This window comes from Vulpes vulpes, chromosome 12 (genome assembly GCF_048418805.1).
Source record: "Vulpes vulpes isolate BD-2025 chromosome 12, VulVul3, whole genome shotgun sequence".
Lineage (NCBI taxonomy): Eukaryota > Metazoa > Chordata > Mammalia > Carnivora > Canidae > Vulpes > Vulpes vulpes.
Genome location: NC_132791.1, coordinates 50,392,777 through 50,409,981, shown reverse-complemented (window position 1 = coordinate 50,409,981; position 17,205 = coordinate 50,392,777). Strand labels below are relative to the sequence as shown.

At 46.7% G+C, this 17,205-nt stretch overlaps 1 protein-coding gene across 5 annotated transcripts in view; it reads right to left on the bottom strand.

Moving 5' to 3' along the window:
• Positions 1–17,205, bottom strand: part of TRPC7 (transient receptor potential cation channel subfamily C member 7) — a 143,587-nt gene that overhangs the window by 9,169 nt on the left and 117,213 nt on the right. For 4 of the 5 annotated variants that reach the window (XM_072728538.1, XM_072728539.1, XM_072728540.1 and 1 more), the window contains 3 exons: positions 7,438–7,633; positions 1,543–1,764; positions 793–873 (listed from right to left, as the gene is read on the bottom strand). In XM_072728538.1, the coding sequence (XP_072584639.1) occupies positions 793–873; positions 1,543–1,764; positions 7,438–7,633 (499 nt within the window). The remainder of the gene's footprint in view (positions 1–792; positions 874–1,542; positions 1,765–7,437; positions 7,634–17,205) is intronic. The other variant, XM_072728542.1, reaches the window with a different exon arrangement.

Here is a 17,205-nt window from a genome sequence, read left to right as displayed (position 1 = left end):
CTCATGGGCTGACTCAAAGGGATACAGAGATGTGGCATTAATTTCCAAAAGCAAAGGGCTGTAAGCATAAAGTCTCCCAAGGTTTATGTACAAGGCTGGTGATCTTAGGTCAGGTGTTTAGTGAAGACACTCATGTCCACCTGGTTGCTTAAGACAGACGCCTGGAGGTGATGCCGGGTACCCCATCCCTGCAGACAGGCATGATGTGCCGTTGCCTTTATGTCTAGAATGTATATTGACTCTGTCTGCTTTTCTCCATCACCCTACTCTCCCCCCAGTCCAAGTCTTGCTCTCTTGCTCCTAGATGACCGTCCCTTGCCTGTTGAGTTCCCACTGCTCCAGACCTGCCAACCTTCTCCCCTCTGGCATTTATGGATGCCTTTCCTGTGCCTGGGAGGCCCCACGTGGCCACTCCTTCTTTGACATCTCAGTTAACTGTCCTGTGCTTGAAGATGCCTCCTCTGATGATCACACCTAAGTAGGTGCTCCCTCTCTTCCTCCATTTTTGCAGTCTATTGTTTTCCTCTTTCTACTTTTATCAATTTGAGGTTGTGTATTTGTGTGTTTACTTGCTCCTTGTCTGTCTCTCTCACTGGCCTGGAGGTGCCCTAATAGATAGGAACCGTCTGCATCCCTAGTGAGTGGTGCAATGCCTGGCATATAGTTGTTACTTGTTAAGCATTTATTGAATGCAGGAAGAAATGAAGTGTGTGTTCTGTGTTCATGTGCCATGTCACCAAATCCACATCTGGATGAGTCCACTTCAGCCCATACCTGGGAAGGTGTGGTTACCTGGTATCGAGTGGGCTTGCTGAAACTGTTATTTGCTGTCAGGTTTTCAGAATTCCTCATGCCAGCCTGGTAGCGAGTCTTCTGGGGAAACAAAAAAACCCCTAAATACATAATAAACACTACATGCGTACATACACACATGGGTATGTGTTCAAGTAACATATATGACCCCCGTATATGAATGGTACCCGTATAGGACTGTCTTTAAAAAGAGGACCCTCACAAAGCTGATGTACCCACTGCTGCTAGGGTTCCTAGAACACTGTTCTTGGGACCTTAGATCTATAGGATGACAACGAGTTACAGAATATAATTTGGTTAACTTTGGGAAGCACTGAGTTAAAATTACAGGGGGTGTCTTTCTCCCAGGACTCCTCAGAGATTTTAATATGCTAGTAAACCTTGAGAATCTCTAGGAAGGGGAGATAATGGGCAGGGAACTTTTCTCCCAGTGATCATCCTCCAGATACTTTCTGGGAACACCGATTCCTCTTTGGGACTCAAGGAATGCCTCTGTGGGGGCATGGCTCAGCCTGGTGGCCTGCTCTGGCCCCAACCAGGAACTGTGGGGAGAAGGGCAGCTCCCACAGGCAGCCTCTGCTGGGGGGCTGCAGCTTTGCTGACGTGCCCCCAGATTCTGAAAAGCAGGGGCCCCTCACTGACTTCCCTTGTATCATCTTCGGCAAGCACACTTCCCCCCTCCTTCCCTCCTGCTGCCTTTTCTTGCCCCACAAACCCCATGCTACCTACCCTGAACTTGGAATTCAGCATGCCCATTTCAAGGTCATTTTCACAGCTTTTGGCCTTAGATTTACAGAGTTTTATGAGGCACATCTTGATTCTCATTATGAGATAATAAAATGATTTGGGACTGGGCACTAGATTGAAAGGAGCAGGAAGGGTTCTTCCTTCATCAAAATAGGACAGCCAGAGCTTCGCCCGGGCAAATTTCCACTCCACATCTGCATCCTCCTGTGGAGCAAGGGAAACAACACACCATCAACAGCCACAATGTAACATCGGAGTTCAGCGCGAGGAGGGGGGCCGCGGTCTACACCTCACAGCAGGCTTCCAGATCTGACTCTGATCATCTGTGAACGTTGTCTCTGCACATGGGCACAGGGTGGAGGGTTTGCTCTTGCTAAAGCCGTACGGGATTAGCCATTGCTAAGGTCTCTACACAACTTCTCAGGATTCATCACTGAAAACCTCAGCCTGTCACCCTCCCTGACACTCCGCCGGGTATTTTCACAAACATTCTCCACTTGCCACTTCATCCCGTTGTTCATGAACATCGACAGCTCTGCTGATTGAAGGGCCACCGCAGCCTCAAGGCACTCAGGTTTTAGAGCTTCGCTGCCCAGTAGAAATATAAAGTGAGCCACAAAGGCAAACCACAGAACTTACTTCAGATTTTCTAGTGGCCACATTATAAAAAGTAAAATGGGACAGGTGAATTCCTTTTTTCTTCTCAAGTTTTTATTTAAATTCTAGTTTGTTAACTTATCTGGTAAAAACTGGTTTCAGATGTAGAAAATTCATCAAAGTTTAAATTATTTTATTTTTCATCAAAGTTTAAATTATGTATGTATGTATGTATGTAATGTCTCCTCCCAGTATGGGGCTCAGACTCACAACCCTGAGACCAAGAGTCCCAAACCCTCCTGACCGAGCCAGCTGGGTGCCTCCACAGAACAAGTGAAATTAATCTCAGTGATGTCTTTTATTTAATCCAGTAGATTCAAAATAGTTATTCCAGCATGTAATCATCATCAAAATTCTTAATGAGATAACTCACATTTTTTTTTCATGTTGAGTCTTTGAAAACAGTGTGTATTTTATAGTTAAGCACATTTCAATTTGGACCAGTCACATTTCACATATTTAACAGGTACATGTGGTGAGCAGCTGCCACACTCTATTGTATCACTGTGTATTTCTTATTAGAAAGCATGTTCTTATCGGTCGGAGTGCCGCCACAGAGGGTGTCAAGAGATGGTGCATATGTAATTCCAAAGAAGCGAATGCAGCTGTAGTTAGCATGTGGTCCAGCCACACTCTCCTCCCTGGGGGCGGTGGTCGATTTAAACCCCTCATCTATCTTGTTTGACTTGGTGTCAATGCCAGAATGCTAAGTGGGCCCCCTAAGAAGTAGCAGGTGTGTGTTTTTTACAGGCAGGCTCTTCAGGCTTCTGTCCCCGTGGGGTGGTTTGAGAGCAGGAAGGAGGCATGGGACTTGGAGTCAGACAGCCCGGGGCTCACCACCCCGCCTAGCTGCGTGACTGCAGCAAGGCCTTCAGGCTTGGTCATCGGGAGATGGAGATAATGCTGCCTCCCTCATGAAGCCTCAGGACTGGCACTATGTGCTCCATGAAAGGGTGGGTTCCAATCCCCACAGACTCTAGCTACACTTCCAGGGACTGTAAACCTAGCAAGGACCCACATGAGGCTACTGGCAGGTGCCACTTGATACAAAGTTATCACCTGCAGGCTTGTCCATTTTGTTTGCTTTTGTTGAGAGCCGATCAGCACCTGGCCTGGTTTATGGGACCTCATATTGGGGTCTTTAGTGGAAGTTTGGTAAGGGCAGGGCTTGCTCCTGGCCTCTGCTGCATAACAGAGAGAGGTGACAGGGACACCTGACCTGAAAGGAAGGGTGGTCTACTGGTGACAGCATGGGCTCTGGAGCCTGCCTAGGTCCAGACTCTCTTCTTCCCTAGCTGTGTAGCCATGGCAGGTGGCTTAGCTGCTCTGGGCCTCAGTTTCCTCATCTGTAAAATGGCAATAAGAATGCTTACCTCATAGGTCATTATGAGAATTAAATGAGTGCACTTAGTGTCAGACATCAGTAGTCCCTCTGTAAGTATTATTTTAATGTCCGTAGCTTAACACAGTGCCTAGCATTCAACCTTTTAGTGATTTCAGCAAACATGCATTGAGTACCTGCTATGTGAATGGCATGGGCTAGGTGGGCAGTGGGGTCGACAGTCCATGCCCTCATGGAGCACACAGTCTGCCTCATGACATGAATACAGTCTGCTATGCATCAGCTGATCTTTCACTTGGAGTTGTGCTGGGGGATGGGGTTCTCTGGGTATAGAGCTCCTGACCTGGCCTGTGGGGCTGAGGGGGCTGCCTCTGATGGCTGGTGTTTAAGCTGAGCTCCATGGGGTGGGTAGTTCTCTGCCAGGTCGAGTGTGGGTGGGGTGAGAGTGGAGAAGAGTGGGAGTTAATGAGTAGAAGAGGCAGTAAGAAGTGTAAACAGCTTTTCTGAGAAAGTTGGCAGGAAAGAGCAAGAGAGAAAGAGCTGGAAAGTGGGATCAAAGGAAGATTTTTTTAGTTATTTTATTTTATTTTATAAGATCCAGAGTCTCATTTAAATGCTGACAGGAAGGGTGAAGATATGGGTGGAGCAGGGATGACGTGCAATGGCAGCTCCTGAGGAGGCAAGAGAGCAGGGAGCCAGGGCACGTGGGCAGGGCAGCCCAGATGGAGAAGACCTCTCCCACCCCCCGCAGGAGTGAGGGCAGGTGGGGCCATGGTAGGTATAAAAGCAAGGGGGTCTGTGGATTTGGACAGCAGGTGCTCAAGATCTGTTGGCTGAATCATAAGCATTCTCTATATTTCATCAAAGTTCTGTGTGACCCAGGAGACGGGGCACTGTCTAGTTAAAATTACAGGGGGTGTCTTTCTCCCAGGACTCCTCAGAGATTTTAATAGTTAATAGCCCAATTCCACATCTCAGGGTGCTTGCACACACATGGCTAGTGAGATGGGAGGGGACATGTGCTCTCACCTGAGGAGAAGCCCAGAACCCCGAAGGGAGGTGAGGGCTGCAGTGTGCTCCCTCCACCTGGTGGCACAAAACTGTGCTGGGGTAACTTGACATCACAAGCTCACGTGACATCATGACATCCAAACTAGTGGGGATCTCTGCACACTAATCACATGGTTTCCATGCCACATTAATTTGGACCAGAACATGATCTGCAGGTTAGGATGGGGCACTGCACCCAAGGTAAGTGGCACAGAGACCTGCATATTATCCAGGCACCGTCTGGTTTCTCTTACATTTGGGGAAACCCAGATGTAAGAGACCCTGTCGCAGAAGCACAGGGATGGCTGGTTAGCAACAGCTCATCTGCATAGGTGACCAAATATGTACACTGTCAAAAACTACACTTGTCCATGGACAGAGAGCTGCGTTTTGCTGTGGGTGGCAGGGGGAGAGCAGGAAACAGGCTAAGGCTTCATGCTACCTTACCACCTCCTTTCACCTCTTGCTTCTTTTCCGGGCACAGTCTACCGTCTCGCAGGCCCCAAATACTGCATTCTCACCCCTCCTGCCCTGGCACATGTTGTTCCTACAGTTTAGAATACTCTATTTTTGGGGAGGTGTGTGTTATGAACCAAATATGTCCCCTAAAGTGCGTATGTTGAAGTCCTAACCCCTAGTGCCTTGAAACGTGACTGTATTTGAAAATACATCTTTAAAGAGGTAAGTAAGGTTAAACACCAGGGCTAGGGTGGGCCCTAATCTGACCTGGCGAGTACCCTCCTGACGGGTGGAAGAGATGCCGGGGATGCATGCGCAGGGAACAAAGGCCATGCGAGGACACCTCGAGAAGGCAGCCATCCACCAGCCGAGGAGAGAGATGCCTGAGAAGAAACCAGCTCTGCCAACACCCTGATGTGGGATGTCCAGCCTCCAGAAATGCAGGGAAATCCTTTCTGTGTTGCAGCCGCCTCATCTGGGGTGCTTTGTTATGACAGCCCCACAGACTAATACCTGGAGGTCTCTAATTTCCTCTCGGTGAGAAATACATTAATGCTTGTTTCTCATAAAAGATCAGAGTACAAAGGTAACACAGGCACAAGTGACCGTCCCCGTCCAAAGCTCTCTGCTGTACTCCCGTCCCCAGAGGATGCCCTAGGTCAAGGGCGTGGTAACTTTTCTCTACCTTTCTCTGCTTTTTCTTTCTGTAAATGTACATTCATATTGTTACACGTATTGTTATATGAATGTGCATATACATCTACAGCTTATGTAAATAAGACTTTCCTATATGTATTTTCCTACACCCTGCATTTTTCCCCACAGTACCATAGAGATTTTGTGATATGAGCATAAGTTTTTCTCATCACATAGGCAGTGTTCCAAAGGCTCCATCAGAGTTTATTGAAACCCTCTGATGTCCATGGGCTATTTGCATGTTTTTCCTTTAATTAGCACTGATGTAAAACCATACTGCTGCATTGATCTATCCCTACAATTGGAATTGGTGAGTTAATTCAAAATAGGTTAGTGCCTTTTATTAATCCTTGGCTTATTTACTTTACGTTATAGTAAGTAAAACAGTAATAAGATTTATAGAGCATGAAAAGGTATAGAGAGAAAGGCATTCCACTCCCAGTGCGCCCAGTTGCCTCTTGACAGGGAGCCCTGTTGTGTGTTCCTTGTGGACCCTTTCAGAGATTTCTTCCTTTTCAACGTCTTATCTAATTAAAAGTGAGCATGTATGCCCCTTCCTTTCTTTGCTGCACAAGGGAGAGCACTCTATAAACACTGTGCTGCAACTTGATTTTTTGCACTTAGCATTACAATTTGCAGGTCTGTAGTCATCAGTACGGAGAATGTCTTTGTTCTTTCTAAAGCCACACAGCATCCTGCTGTTCAGCTACAACATCATCTATTTCACCAGATTCCTATTAATGCTCATTTATTTTCTTTTTAATTTCTTGCTCTTCCAAACAATCAATACCTGCAATCAATACCTTGTGGTTTGTGCATTTCAGATTTTGGTGAACTGTCCCCTGGTACATTCTCTGGACTCCCTTAGCTATTTGGCAAAATTGTATTAGTCTTTGAATGGCCTTCCATTCCAGCATCACCTCTGGAAGCTTCTCTGCTTTGTACCTTGTGTACCTGATAGGACTTTTCTGGGCGTGCTGGGCCTAGGACAATGAAGTTTGTTCCGTGATGTTTCTGTTTTTTTTCAAGGGACTGAGTTCTTAGAGGGCAGGGGCTGGCTTAGTCACCTCTATGTTACCAGTGCCCAGCATGGGCATTGCATACCATTGGTATTTCATAAATAACATGTGAGAGGCAAAGGGAATGTTGGCTGAAAGATACAGTCATTCTGATTTGCCATTGGCCACCTGCAGGCTGTCCTGAAGGGAGACATGAAAGAGGAAAGATTCATGACCCTGGTTCTTTCAGGCCTCGTCACGCCCCTTCATGTGTGGTGCCCACTCTACCATATGGGAGGTTGACTGAAAGTGCTGGTTGTTTGCTATTCTGGTGTCACTTTTTTTTTTTTTTTTTTTGAGAGAAGAGAGAATCTCAACTCTCTCAACACCTCTCAAGGTGGAAGGGCAGAGGGAGAGGGAGAAGGAGAGAGAGAGAGAATCTTAAGCCGACTCCATGCCCGGTGCAGAGCTCAACATGGGGCTCCATCTTACAACCCTGAGATCATGACCTGAGCCAAGAGTCAGATGCTTAACTATCTGACTGAGCCACCCAGGCATCCCCTGGCTTCACATTTAATAAAGCATGAACTTCTAATGTCATTACTCTCATTGCTTCAAACAGCCGTGTAAATTAAAGCAAGGGAGAGGGAACAATTTCAATGAACTCGGTCTTACCTCAATTTCCTGATACGAGTTGTTGATCATGGCTATTAGCATATTGAGCAGCACTACCACCATGGTGACGTTATAAACGCCATAGAGAACGTAGCCGATGTTCTCGATGAATTTGTGATCATATTTCAGCACCACCGAGATCACTTCAGACAAGCCAAAGATGGACCAAAATAAGGTTTTAAAGCTTTCTTCAACCCTATAAGGAAAGACAATCCCTTCAGCCACTTTGTATCTGCTAACACTGTTCACATCAAAGTTCCCATTACCCAGACTTTGGTGGTTACCCTGGAGTGGGGCTGGGCTGACTGGTGGTGCTTGTCTTCTGAAATAATGGCATATTCAGATCTCTAAGGAGATGTCAAAAATATAAAGGGCAGGTTCTTTATTTTCCACTCAGTCCATTTTTGGGGGATTCCAGGGTGTGGTATCATTTTTATCTTGTAATTAATTAAGCATTTAAAGTTAAGACAGATGTTTGTTTCTTGTACATTATCAGGCTCAGAAAGCACTCTTCCTAAAATAGTCTCTTGAATGTCTCAGACCACCCAGCCCCATGTGCAGGGGGAGAGGATGGTGTCCATCGATGAAGGGAGCATGACTGGTGCCTGGCGCTTGTCACAGGGCAGCTCCTTAAGCCTCATGACCATCTCTGTGTTGGGCGTGCTTATTACCTGCATTTACAGATGCAGGCATGGACACTCAGACCCTTCTCCTTTTTAGGGGCATCTGACTGGAGAGTGAGGTACAGATCCAGGTACATTTGAGGTTTCCAAAAGCATGTACATCTACCTACTATGCTTTTCCAGCCCCTGGCTCTAGGTAGTGAGGCCAGCCTCACACCTCATGTCCTCTCAAATGGAGTTGTGCTATGAAAAGAGTAAGTTTGGTATGTCCGTGTTAGTCAAATTCAGCAGACAGCTGTCTACACCTCAGCCTGCAGCTCACTCAAAGTAGAGATTGCATGTGCTTTGAGGGCAGTGCCGGGAAAATCTGGCTTTTAGAACACTGCTCTTTGACTCTTGAGAGACTGCGAAGTTACCAGAATATCCTAGTTTTAAGACTAGGATCCAGGCATGTTTCACTGTCTACTTTGTGGCTAGGAACCCACATCGGGTTTACAACATAGAATCCAATCAGAAAGCTGGGTTTTAGTTGGGTGGTTTAGAACACCTCCGTGCATCTGATAACTTCTGAATGGTTATATGCAGTTCTTTTGGTTTGCAGTCAGATATGGGGTACATTATGAGAAAGTACTTTCTTTTTTCTCTTTAACATTTCAGATTTTCAGCACTCACCCACAAGTGGCCAGGATTAGCTAGATCTCAAAAAAAAAAATTGGCATTTCTTAAGGATTGGTATTTATTTGACAAGATGTACAAAAATACTAGTACTTGTCACTTTGGCTAAAAATCCAACTCTGACTTACATGAATTTTCGGCTCTCCTGTGTGCGAGTATGTGTGGGTGTATGTGTATGTGTGTGTCTAGCCAGCGGTTTGACTCATTCTCTATGCATCCCAGAGTCTGAAAACTGAAAATTGAAGTGGGTTTTTGTTGTCATTATTTGTTTCTGGTTTCTTTGAAAACTGTGAGTTTAGAATATTTAATTCATTTTATTTTTAATAAGAAGGAATTTAGTTGGGGGTTTGGAGGTGATGACCAGGTATCGAGCATTATTTTAGAGCCCCAGCCCCTAACGCTATTCTGAGAAAGAGGGGAACACACTGCTTCCTTGTGTGAGATCCATTTTGTGTGAAAAAGATGCCATTCAATGCATGGCCAGGATTCTCTGCAGATATTGCCTGCCAATAAGAAGTTATCCTGTGGTCATCACCTTAGTGGAAGGGAACAGTGGCAGAGAGACTCCAGAACCACTGGATGAGCCCCACTTCCCACACTGGAAGGAGACAGCAGGATGTGATGACAGTTCCCTTTCTAGCCAGGTCAGGAAACCAAAGGGCCCGCTCTTTGAGCCAGGGACTGGGCAGGCTGGCACTGGTCCAGGATTAGGCACTTACCACGAACATCCTAAGAAATGGATAATATATGCAACTGAGAGATGCTTTACAGGAATTCATCTTCGTTTGCTTACCTTGTAAAACCCCACAGACCTTTGGCTGACACAAATGAAGCAAGCAATTACAGAATATTCAAGGAAAGTCTTCTGAATTTTGATTAGGGAAAATGGCCTAGATTCAGAGTGTATTTTTTTTCTCATTTGCTTCTTGTTATGAATTTTGCCACTAAGCTCTGGTTTATCCTTGGTGCATAGGCATTCTATGTAATAGAATAATCGAAAGAAGGCAGAGCTAGCCCATTACACAGCGTGTTGTAGTAAGAGAAGAGTTACAGATCCCTAAATTCATGGCTTAGCCCCTCCACCATCAGTCCCCTCCCCCACCCCCACTTGGAACACTGATCCTTTAGGTTTGTTATCTGGTTCCCAGACAATCTTTATACCTGTTTCATTTCTTCTATAGTTCAGGAATTAGCTTCTGGACCTGAATTTGGCTGTGACCTACAAGAGCATCTAATTACGAGAGGCCCAGACTCTCTGGGATTTCCAGAGTGAAAGTGACCCTCCCTCCAGAGCAATAACACAGGCACCTGACTGGGCAGGAAAGGGTCTTAGCCAAAGTATGCATTTTTAACAATCTCTTGTAAGCTCTTTGGGGACTGTCTATAGCCCTGTGTCCTCTTATTATGGGGCAAAATGGGTTGTTGTAGCAAAGACCTCCTTTAAGGTAAAGCTGGGTCCATTAGCTTGAATCATCCACTATAGCTTGATCCACCATTGGTGTCTTTTGGGTCTTTCACGTGCACTTATCCCTCTTGACATGATCTGGACTAACCAAATAGACTAATTTTGTTGTCATTGTTTCTCCCAGAGGAGACATCATGGGCTGAGTTATGCACAATTACCTGGCCTAAATGGTAAGCAGTGCAGTATTTTACCCATAGCTCCACCTATATAACTAATTCTGAATGGAATTGAGGAGTTCAAAGTTTAAAAATTACACAATAAAAAAAACTAGAATAAAATAGCACTATTTTATATAATATTGGTCTGGGAGAGGTTTCAGAAGCTAGAAAGGGAATGATGGAGGGATTTGACCACATAAAACTTTACTTGTATACAACAAAGACATAATAACTAACAATGTAAGGCAAAAGGCTAAGTGAGAAAAGAATTTGTATCTGCAATACAGGTGACAGACTGGGTGTCTTTCTTATATAAAGAGATCTTACAAATCAATATGAAAATGACATCCTAGCAGAAAGAAAAAGGGGAGAAAGAAATTTCTATGAAATCTTGGTGCTTTTTATGGTGACTAGAGCTCCACAGTTTAACTTGAAGTGCCATGCTAGTGACATTTTCTGGTTTAATATGTGGCAGAAAATAAAGGAAAGCTGTTTTCATTGTTCCAAGTGGGAAAAGGCTGTGTTACTTTGACCTTGGAAACCTACCATAATATATTCTCAGAGAGAAGGCTAGCCTTGGAAAGGGGACAAATAGTACATTACTAATGCAAAGAGCTTTGGCACTAGAGCTGGCCTCGATGTTTTGTGAGATTATGATGCTCTCTGAGTCATCACCCACCATGTTTAGGACTATGGGGCAGAAGACCAGTCACTATGGAAGTTGGGGACTGTCTTTTAGGAAGAAAGTATCCAGGAACTGGCTTAGCTGATCATCACAATGAAACCTCTTGTCTCACAGAAAGCCCCTACTGTCAACCAGTTGGTCTCAAGGCTAAATGTGAGGTTCTCTACTCATAGGGATAGTGGTCACCAGCTTCACATCCTCCTCCTAATTGCTCTGCTACCTGAAGAATTTGTCACAGATTCCTTCGACTGTGTCAATCACAGGAAGCTTCATAGACATAGTGGGAGGAGTAAGAAGAGCAAAGGCGTATGTCTGGGTTCAAATCCCAGCACCACCACCCGTTGGCTGTGTGAGTCTGGGTGTGTTACCACACCTCCTGGACTCTCAGTCCACTCATCTATGAACTGGGACAGAAGTGCTTCACTAGGAAGTTGCTATCAAGATTAAATGAGCAACCTAGCTATAGTATATAATGCAAGTCCTGTAAGTGGTAGCTATTATGTTCATTCATTTATTTGCTATTTACCAATAACAAAATAACTCTGTGCCCCAGGCAGAGTACCAGGTACCCATGCGCTGGTGTCCAGACCTTGCTCCTGCCCTTGGGGAGGTCCCGGTCTTAGGCATCCCCAGCGGGGACAGAACGCTGCAGGGCTGTAGTAGGCACGCGTGCTCTGCTGGCCTGGCCTTCCCCAGGGTCACACTCGGCCCCATCGGCACCCTGTCCACCCCGGGCTGCCACACAGGGCCAAACAGAGACCTTGCTGAACAAGCCTATCTTCCTTCCTCCCTGCAAAGATCATCATGAACCCTTGATTTCATGCAAATCCTTCTTCTGGCTTCTCCGGCCCAGGCTGCCTTGTGACCTGTGACTCTCAGCTTGTAGTGCAAGGGACTGCAAAGTATAGTCAATAGGCCCCCACAGCCTAAGAAGTGCTGCTAACGTGGGGAAAAGAGGAAAGGCTCCCCTGAGTGATGCTGAATAGGCCATGATTCAGGCTGCTCCTGCTGCGTGGGGGTGTATGTGGGGGAAGGTTGGGGCTGATCTGTCAGGCGGAAGGAAGGCAGGGGCATCTCATCAGCTCTCTCCTAGGCCTGTCTCGCCTGGATAATGGGGCTTTAATAACACGTTGCCTGAAGGGGCGGTAGTGTATGGGTCTCAGGGAACAAACTGATCAACAAGGGGAGGGTTTGGGGCAATTGTTAGGAGAATTGCTGCTGCTTTGGAATGCCACAATGCCCTCCCCCTGGTGCTGGAACGCTGCCTTCCTGCTTCCCCCCAAAACCATGCAGTTCAGATGCCTACCCCAGGCTGCACATAGCACATAGCAAGCTAAAATTAAGCAGGAGGCTAGCTCCCGAAAGACTGTTTCTCACGTTCGGAGGACAAAAGTGGGTGCCATGCTACAGACCTGCTGAGGTAGAAATGCTTACCTGCCCTCTGGGCTGGGATGATGGAAGACGGTACTCGAGATACACAGGGACCTGCCAGAGCCCTGGGGGGCTCTAACGCCTGGACCTGGAGACCCGGAGCAGCTGGGCCGTGCTTGAAGGACATGCCCCCCAGCTTGTGTCCCCTGAATGACCTCTCAGTTTACCCCAGGTCCTACATGAGGCGCTTGATCTAGAGTGTCCAGAAGTAGAGGAGGCCGGCCCAGAATCAGTGCTGAGGGAGGGGGTGTACAAGGCCTGCATGGCCCAGATTTATTCCTCCTGGGACACGGGGAAGCCTGCTGGCTCCTCCAGGGGCACAGCTGTGTCTTCTTCATCCTCGAAACGCCAGACCCTGGCACAGAACGTGGCACCCTGAAAGTGCCCCATAAATTGTCTGTTGAATGAATGAGTGAGTCCCGATCCCACTCCCAGTGGGGAGCTCTCGGCCCCATCGGCCGAGTGAGACCCTCGGAAAGCAGTTTCCAAGTCAGCAAACCTGGCTTTGCATGTGGGCTTCTGGCCACATTCCAGCCTCTCTGGGCCTCTGTCTTTCTAGCTGTACAACGGGGAAACTACAATTTCTCCTCTGCAGGCTTGCTGTGGGGATTAAGGGAATTAATCGAATGCTTGGGAAGTGTGCAAAATACTGCCTGGCACATAATATGTATTATTATTTTTGGTATTCATTTTTTTCTTTCTTTCTTAATTGCAGTGGGCTCCAGTGTCAGGCTGAAAGTCTCTTGTAGCCTACAGTCACCTCTCAGCATAACCCTATGAAGATAGCAATCAGATCCTCACCCTCTCTGTTAGTAGCTTTCCCAGGGCTGACAATCCATCCTGTCACCTGGGAGGCCTCAAAGCCCCTCCCTGTTGGACTCCTCCCTAAGCTCACAGAGCCTGTGTGGCTGCCAACATCTCTGCTGTGCCCTATTCCCTCACCCTGGAAGGCCTTCCTCCCTTGTCTGGGGGTGGCCGCCCCTCCTCCTCCTCATGCACCAGCTGTAAACTTGATTGTCACCAGCTCAGGGTGGACCTGTCTGACACCCTGACTGAAGGAGGCCTCCTGAATTATTCTTTCTCTCAGTGTTTTTATTTCTTTCCTAGCTCTCAGCACTTAATCTCTAATGACTTTCTTGGTCTCTTTGTTTAGTTTTGTAATTTATTTTTTGCCTTTTGTCTCTCTTTTCATGTTCACGGAGGAGTGTGACCTCCATGAGGGGAGGGCCTGCTGACTTTCACACTGCTCTGTCATCGGTGCCAGACGATGCCTGGCTCATAGTAGGAATTCAGTAAACATTTTTGGTCAATGGATGACTGAATACTGGGAAACTGAGGCATGAGATGACTTGACCTTAGCTGGTTGGCTTCAGACCTACCCAAGAACTACATTCTGATAGTATCTCTAGAGCTAACCCTGGACAGCCCGGTTTCCTGTCACTGACACTTGGAGGAAGGACAGTTTGACCCTGTTTTCATCCTAGAATTGAATGTTAGTGATAAAAAGGGAGGGCTGTCTTCCCATGAACGAGAATAAGATGGAGGATGTGGGGCAGGGCCTGAAAATGTGTGTGAAGACATCATCGAAGAGAGAACATTTTCTGTGTACCATTATGCCTTTCCCTCATGAATCTGTGGACTCTCAGCCTGTTCCAGAAGCTTAAAGGTACCAGGCTTTTAAATTTTCATGTCATGAATAAACATGAGGAGAAGGCATAAATAAATATTATATGATAGTAGAATGCCTGCTGTAACAGGCATAATGATTCTTCTGAACTGGTCCCAGAAAAGATCTATATTTTTATCACTCCTGGAGAATTATACAAAGATGAGAACTTCTATTAGACTCAAACTATTTTTTTTTGACACATAATGATCCTTTTCAGATGCTTGACCTCTTTGAGCCTGACTTGGACCCCCTTCAATAGCCACTGCTGCTTGCTCCCTCAAGTCTGAGGACCTTCCTACTACTGTCTCCATGTGATGGTGGCTGTAATAAGCTCTCTTATTCCCCCCAAATCCTTATACCTAGCTTGAATTTAAAAGATGAAAGGCAAGATTATAACTTTCAAAATACAGTAAAGTATGCCGTGACATTTCTCTATCAGAGATGCCCAGATTTCAACACTGCCCAGAATCCTGGGAGAATCTGTCCCTCTAAATCCCAGTAGGCTGATTCCATGCCCAGTTCCCACCTGCAGACATATTCAGCTTTGTGCTTTGCCCCAAGAACACAGTAGTTGGCCATGGTCCTGCGATGCCACACTGGGACCCTTTCCTTGGTTTCTCTTACCCAGCCCTTGGTAGCAAGACCTCCTCTGCAGCCAGATCCTTCTTGGTGGCATGGCCCTTGGTTGTCAGGAGGCCCCTCTGGCTCACTTACAGATATCTTGGGGCTTGTATGGCTCATCTGTCTCCCTTTTTTCTCTTCTGTGGGCCAGGGAAATTTCAGAGTCTTCTATTTGCAAGGCACATGGCTTTTTTAGCTGAAGAGCCTATTTTGCTCCTTTATCAAGCGAGTGGTTGGCCCCTAGCGCTGAGCATGGGGCCTTCCTTCTCAAGGTCCCCTGGTTCCTCCATCCCTTAGAGCATGGACTTCACCCACAACACTGAGCATTCACCTGTTTCTGAGTGTTTGCCTTCAACTCTGCTGGGTATGGATCCTGAGGAAGGTCGAAGCCCCCATGTCCCCCTGAATCATCCAGGGACTTTGCCTTTCTTCCCATCATATGCTCCTCCAGATTGTCTTCCCCAGATCCTTCTAGGGCCTTCCCAATGTCATAACCCCAAAACATCCTTCCCTCCCAACCCCCACATTCAGTCATTCAGTCATCACATTTCCACTCCAGCCTCCCCAGTTTCCCTTCTCTATCCCCTCTGCCGCTCCTCAGGTCAGAGTCCTGTCCTGCGTGTAGCTCCTTGTCCCAGCCACCTAACAGACCTCGTTCAGCTCTCTTGGGAGCCGCCTTTCTTTCAAGTTCCCTTCTTTCAGAACATCTCAATTTGTAAACATGCCCTCATTCCTGTGGTTTTTTGATTAACATCTGTCTTCCCAACCAGTCTGGAAGTTCCACGAGGGGAGGAGCTGTGACCGTTTTTACTCATGATAAAATCCTGAGCTTGGGCTTACTCTCCTCCCACCCTTTCCAACCCATCCTTCACACAGTTGCCCCAGCACAGTTCCCAAAGGCAGATCTAATCACATCTTCTTTCTGTTAAAAAGGTCCTAGCAGAGACACCCTATTAGGACTCATATTTCCAGAATCTGGATCCTCCTGGGTTATCTTATGTGATCTTCTCTTGTTTTCCCAAACTCTTGTTGACTGGCAGTTCTTCAAAACTCCTTTGCTCCTTTACACCTTGCACAGGCTAGAACGACACCCTAGTCATCCTCTAAGACCCTCCATGGCCTTCCAGGAAGCCATCCCTGACCCTGGCAGGCAGAGTTCAGCACTTCCTCCTGGCTGTGCTGCCCAAGTACCCTTTGATGATGATCAGGTGGTACAATAATTGATGCCATTTCTTCTAAATGCCCCCTTGTCTATGCATTCCACAGAGAGAGGAGGATTGTTTTATTAATCTCTGTGACCTCAGGACAAACACAGAACTTGGTTTGGAGTAGTTGCTCCATAACGGTTGTCGAACAAATGAGTGTACTTTGGAATGAAAACCTACTTTATCCAGGGGGCAAATATAGGCTGTGTATTTAGAGATGAGGTATGCAGAGCCATCAGGTTCTCAGTGATAACCACATTTGAATTCAGTATGTTCTTCTTTAGAATTTAGTGCCACAGGGAAAAAAAAAAAAGAATTTAGTGCCACAAGAAAGTGACTCAACTGTTAAAGAGATTCCCCCTCCACTTTAGAGCAGAGGCTCTGCTGTAGGAGTGGAGATCCTGCTCTTGGGAATCTCAGGTCAAAAAGAGGAGGGAAGGAGTCATGCAGATCCAGGTTCAAATCCTCTTCTTGGCTCTGGGATCTTGGGCAAGTCTAGAGTCTCTCTGAACCTTAGTTTTCTGGTAGTGTCTGTGTCATCCCACTGTTTGGAGGATTAAGTGAGAGAGCAGATTATGTGTTTATTATGAGTTGTTCAACAATAGGGTGATGTAGCATTGGTGGGGCGAGGGGGGCATGTGTGGGCAGGGTCTCCAGAAGCCTCTCTCCTTGCCCCAGGGCCCCTCCAGATTCATAGGAAGGAGGAGCTGGCTTTTCTGTGGCCCTGGAGAGCAGAGTGAGCTGAATCAGCGCCTCCTGCCTCTGGTGGCCATATGAATCTCTCCCTTTATAGAACGTGCAAATTTTCCATAACTGTCATGGAAAACGGAAGCTTCTAATTTTGCTTAGCACTGCTGAAACTTCTTCCATTAAAATGATTCCTGGGGAGACAGAATAACCTTAGGAGAAGTATTATTTTTGATTAGAAAAGTCTCAACCCAGCTGTGCTATGAAGCTGACTCCAGGACAGCCTGGTAGAAACGACTGGCTGGCTCATTTTTGATGGGACAGGCCCCACATTTAATACCCAATCAGAATTAAGTAGAGGAGGCCACATTTACCTTAAGGGGAGACCAGGAGCTCAACGTGGGTCATGAGACCCATGTGGTGTCATGCATCACTTCCCTGCTCTGGGTCACCTCCTTGCCCCCAGTCCCTCCCACTTTTCTCTGTGTGCCTGTCCTGCCATGGTCACAATCAGAGTATAGAGAAGGCTACCCCTTTTGGATGCATTCT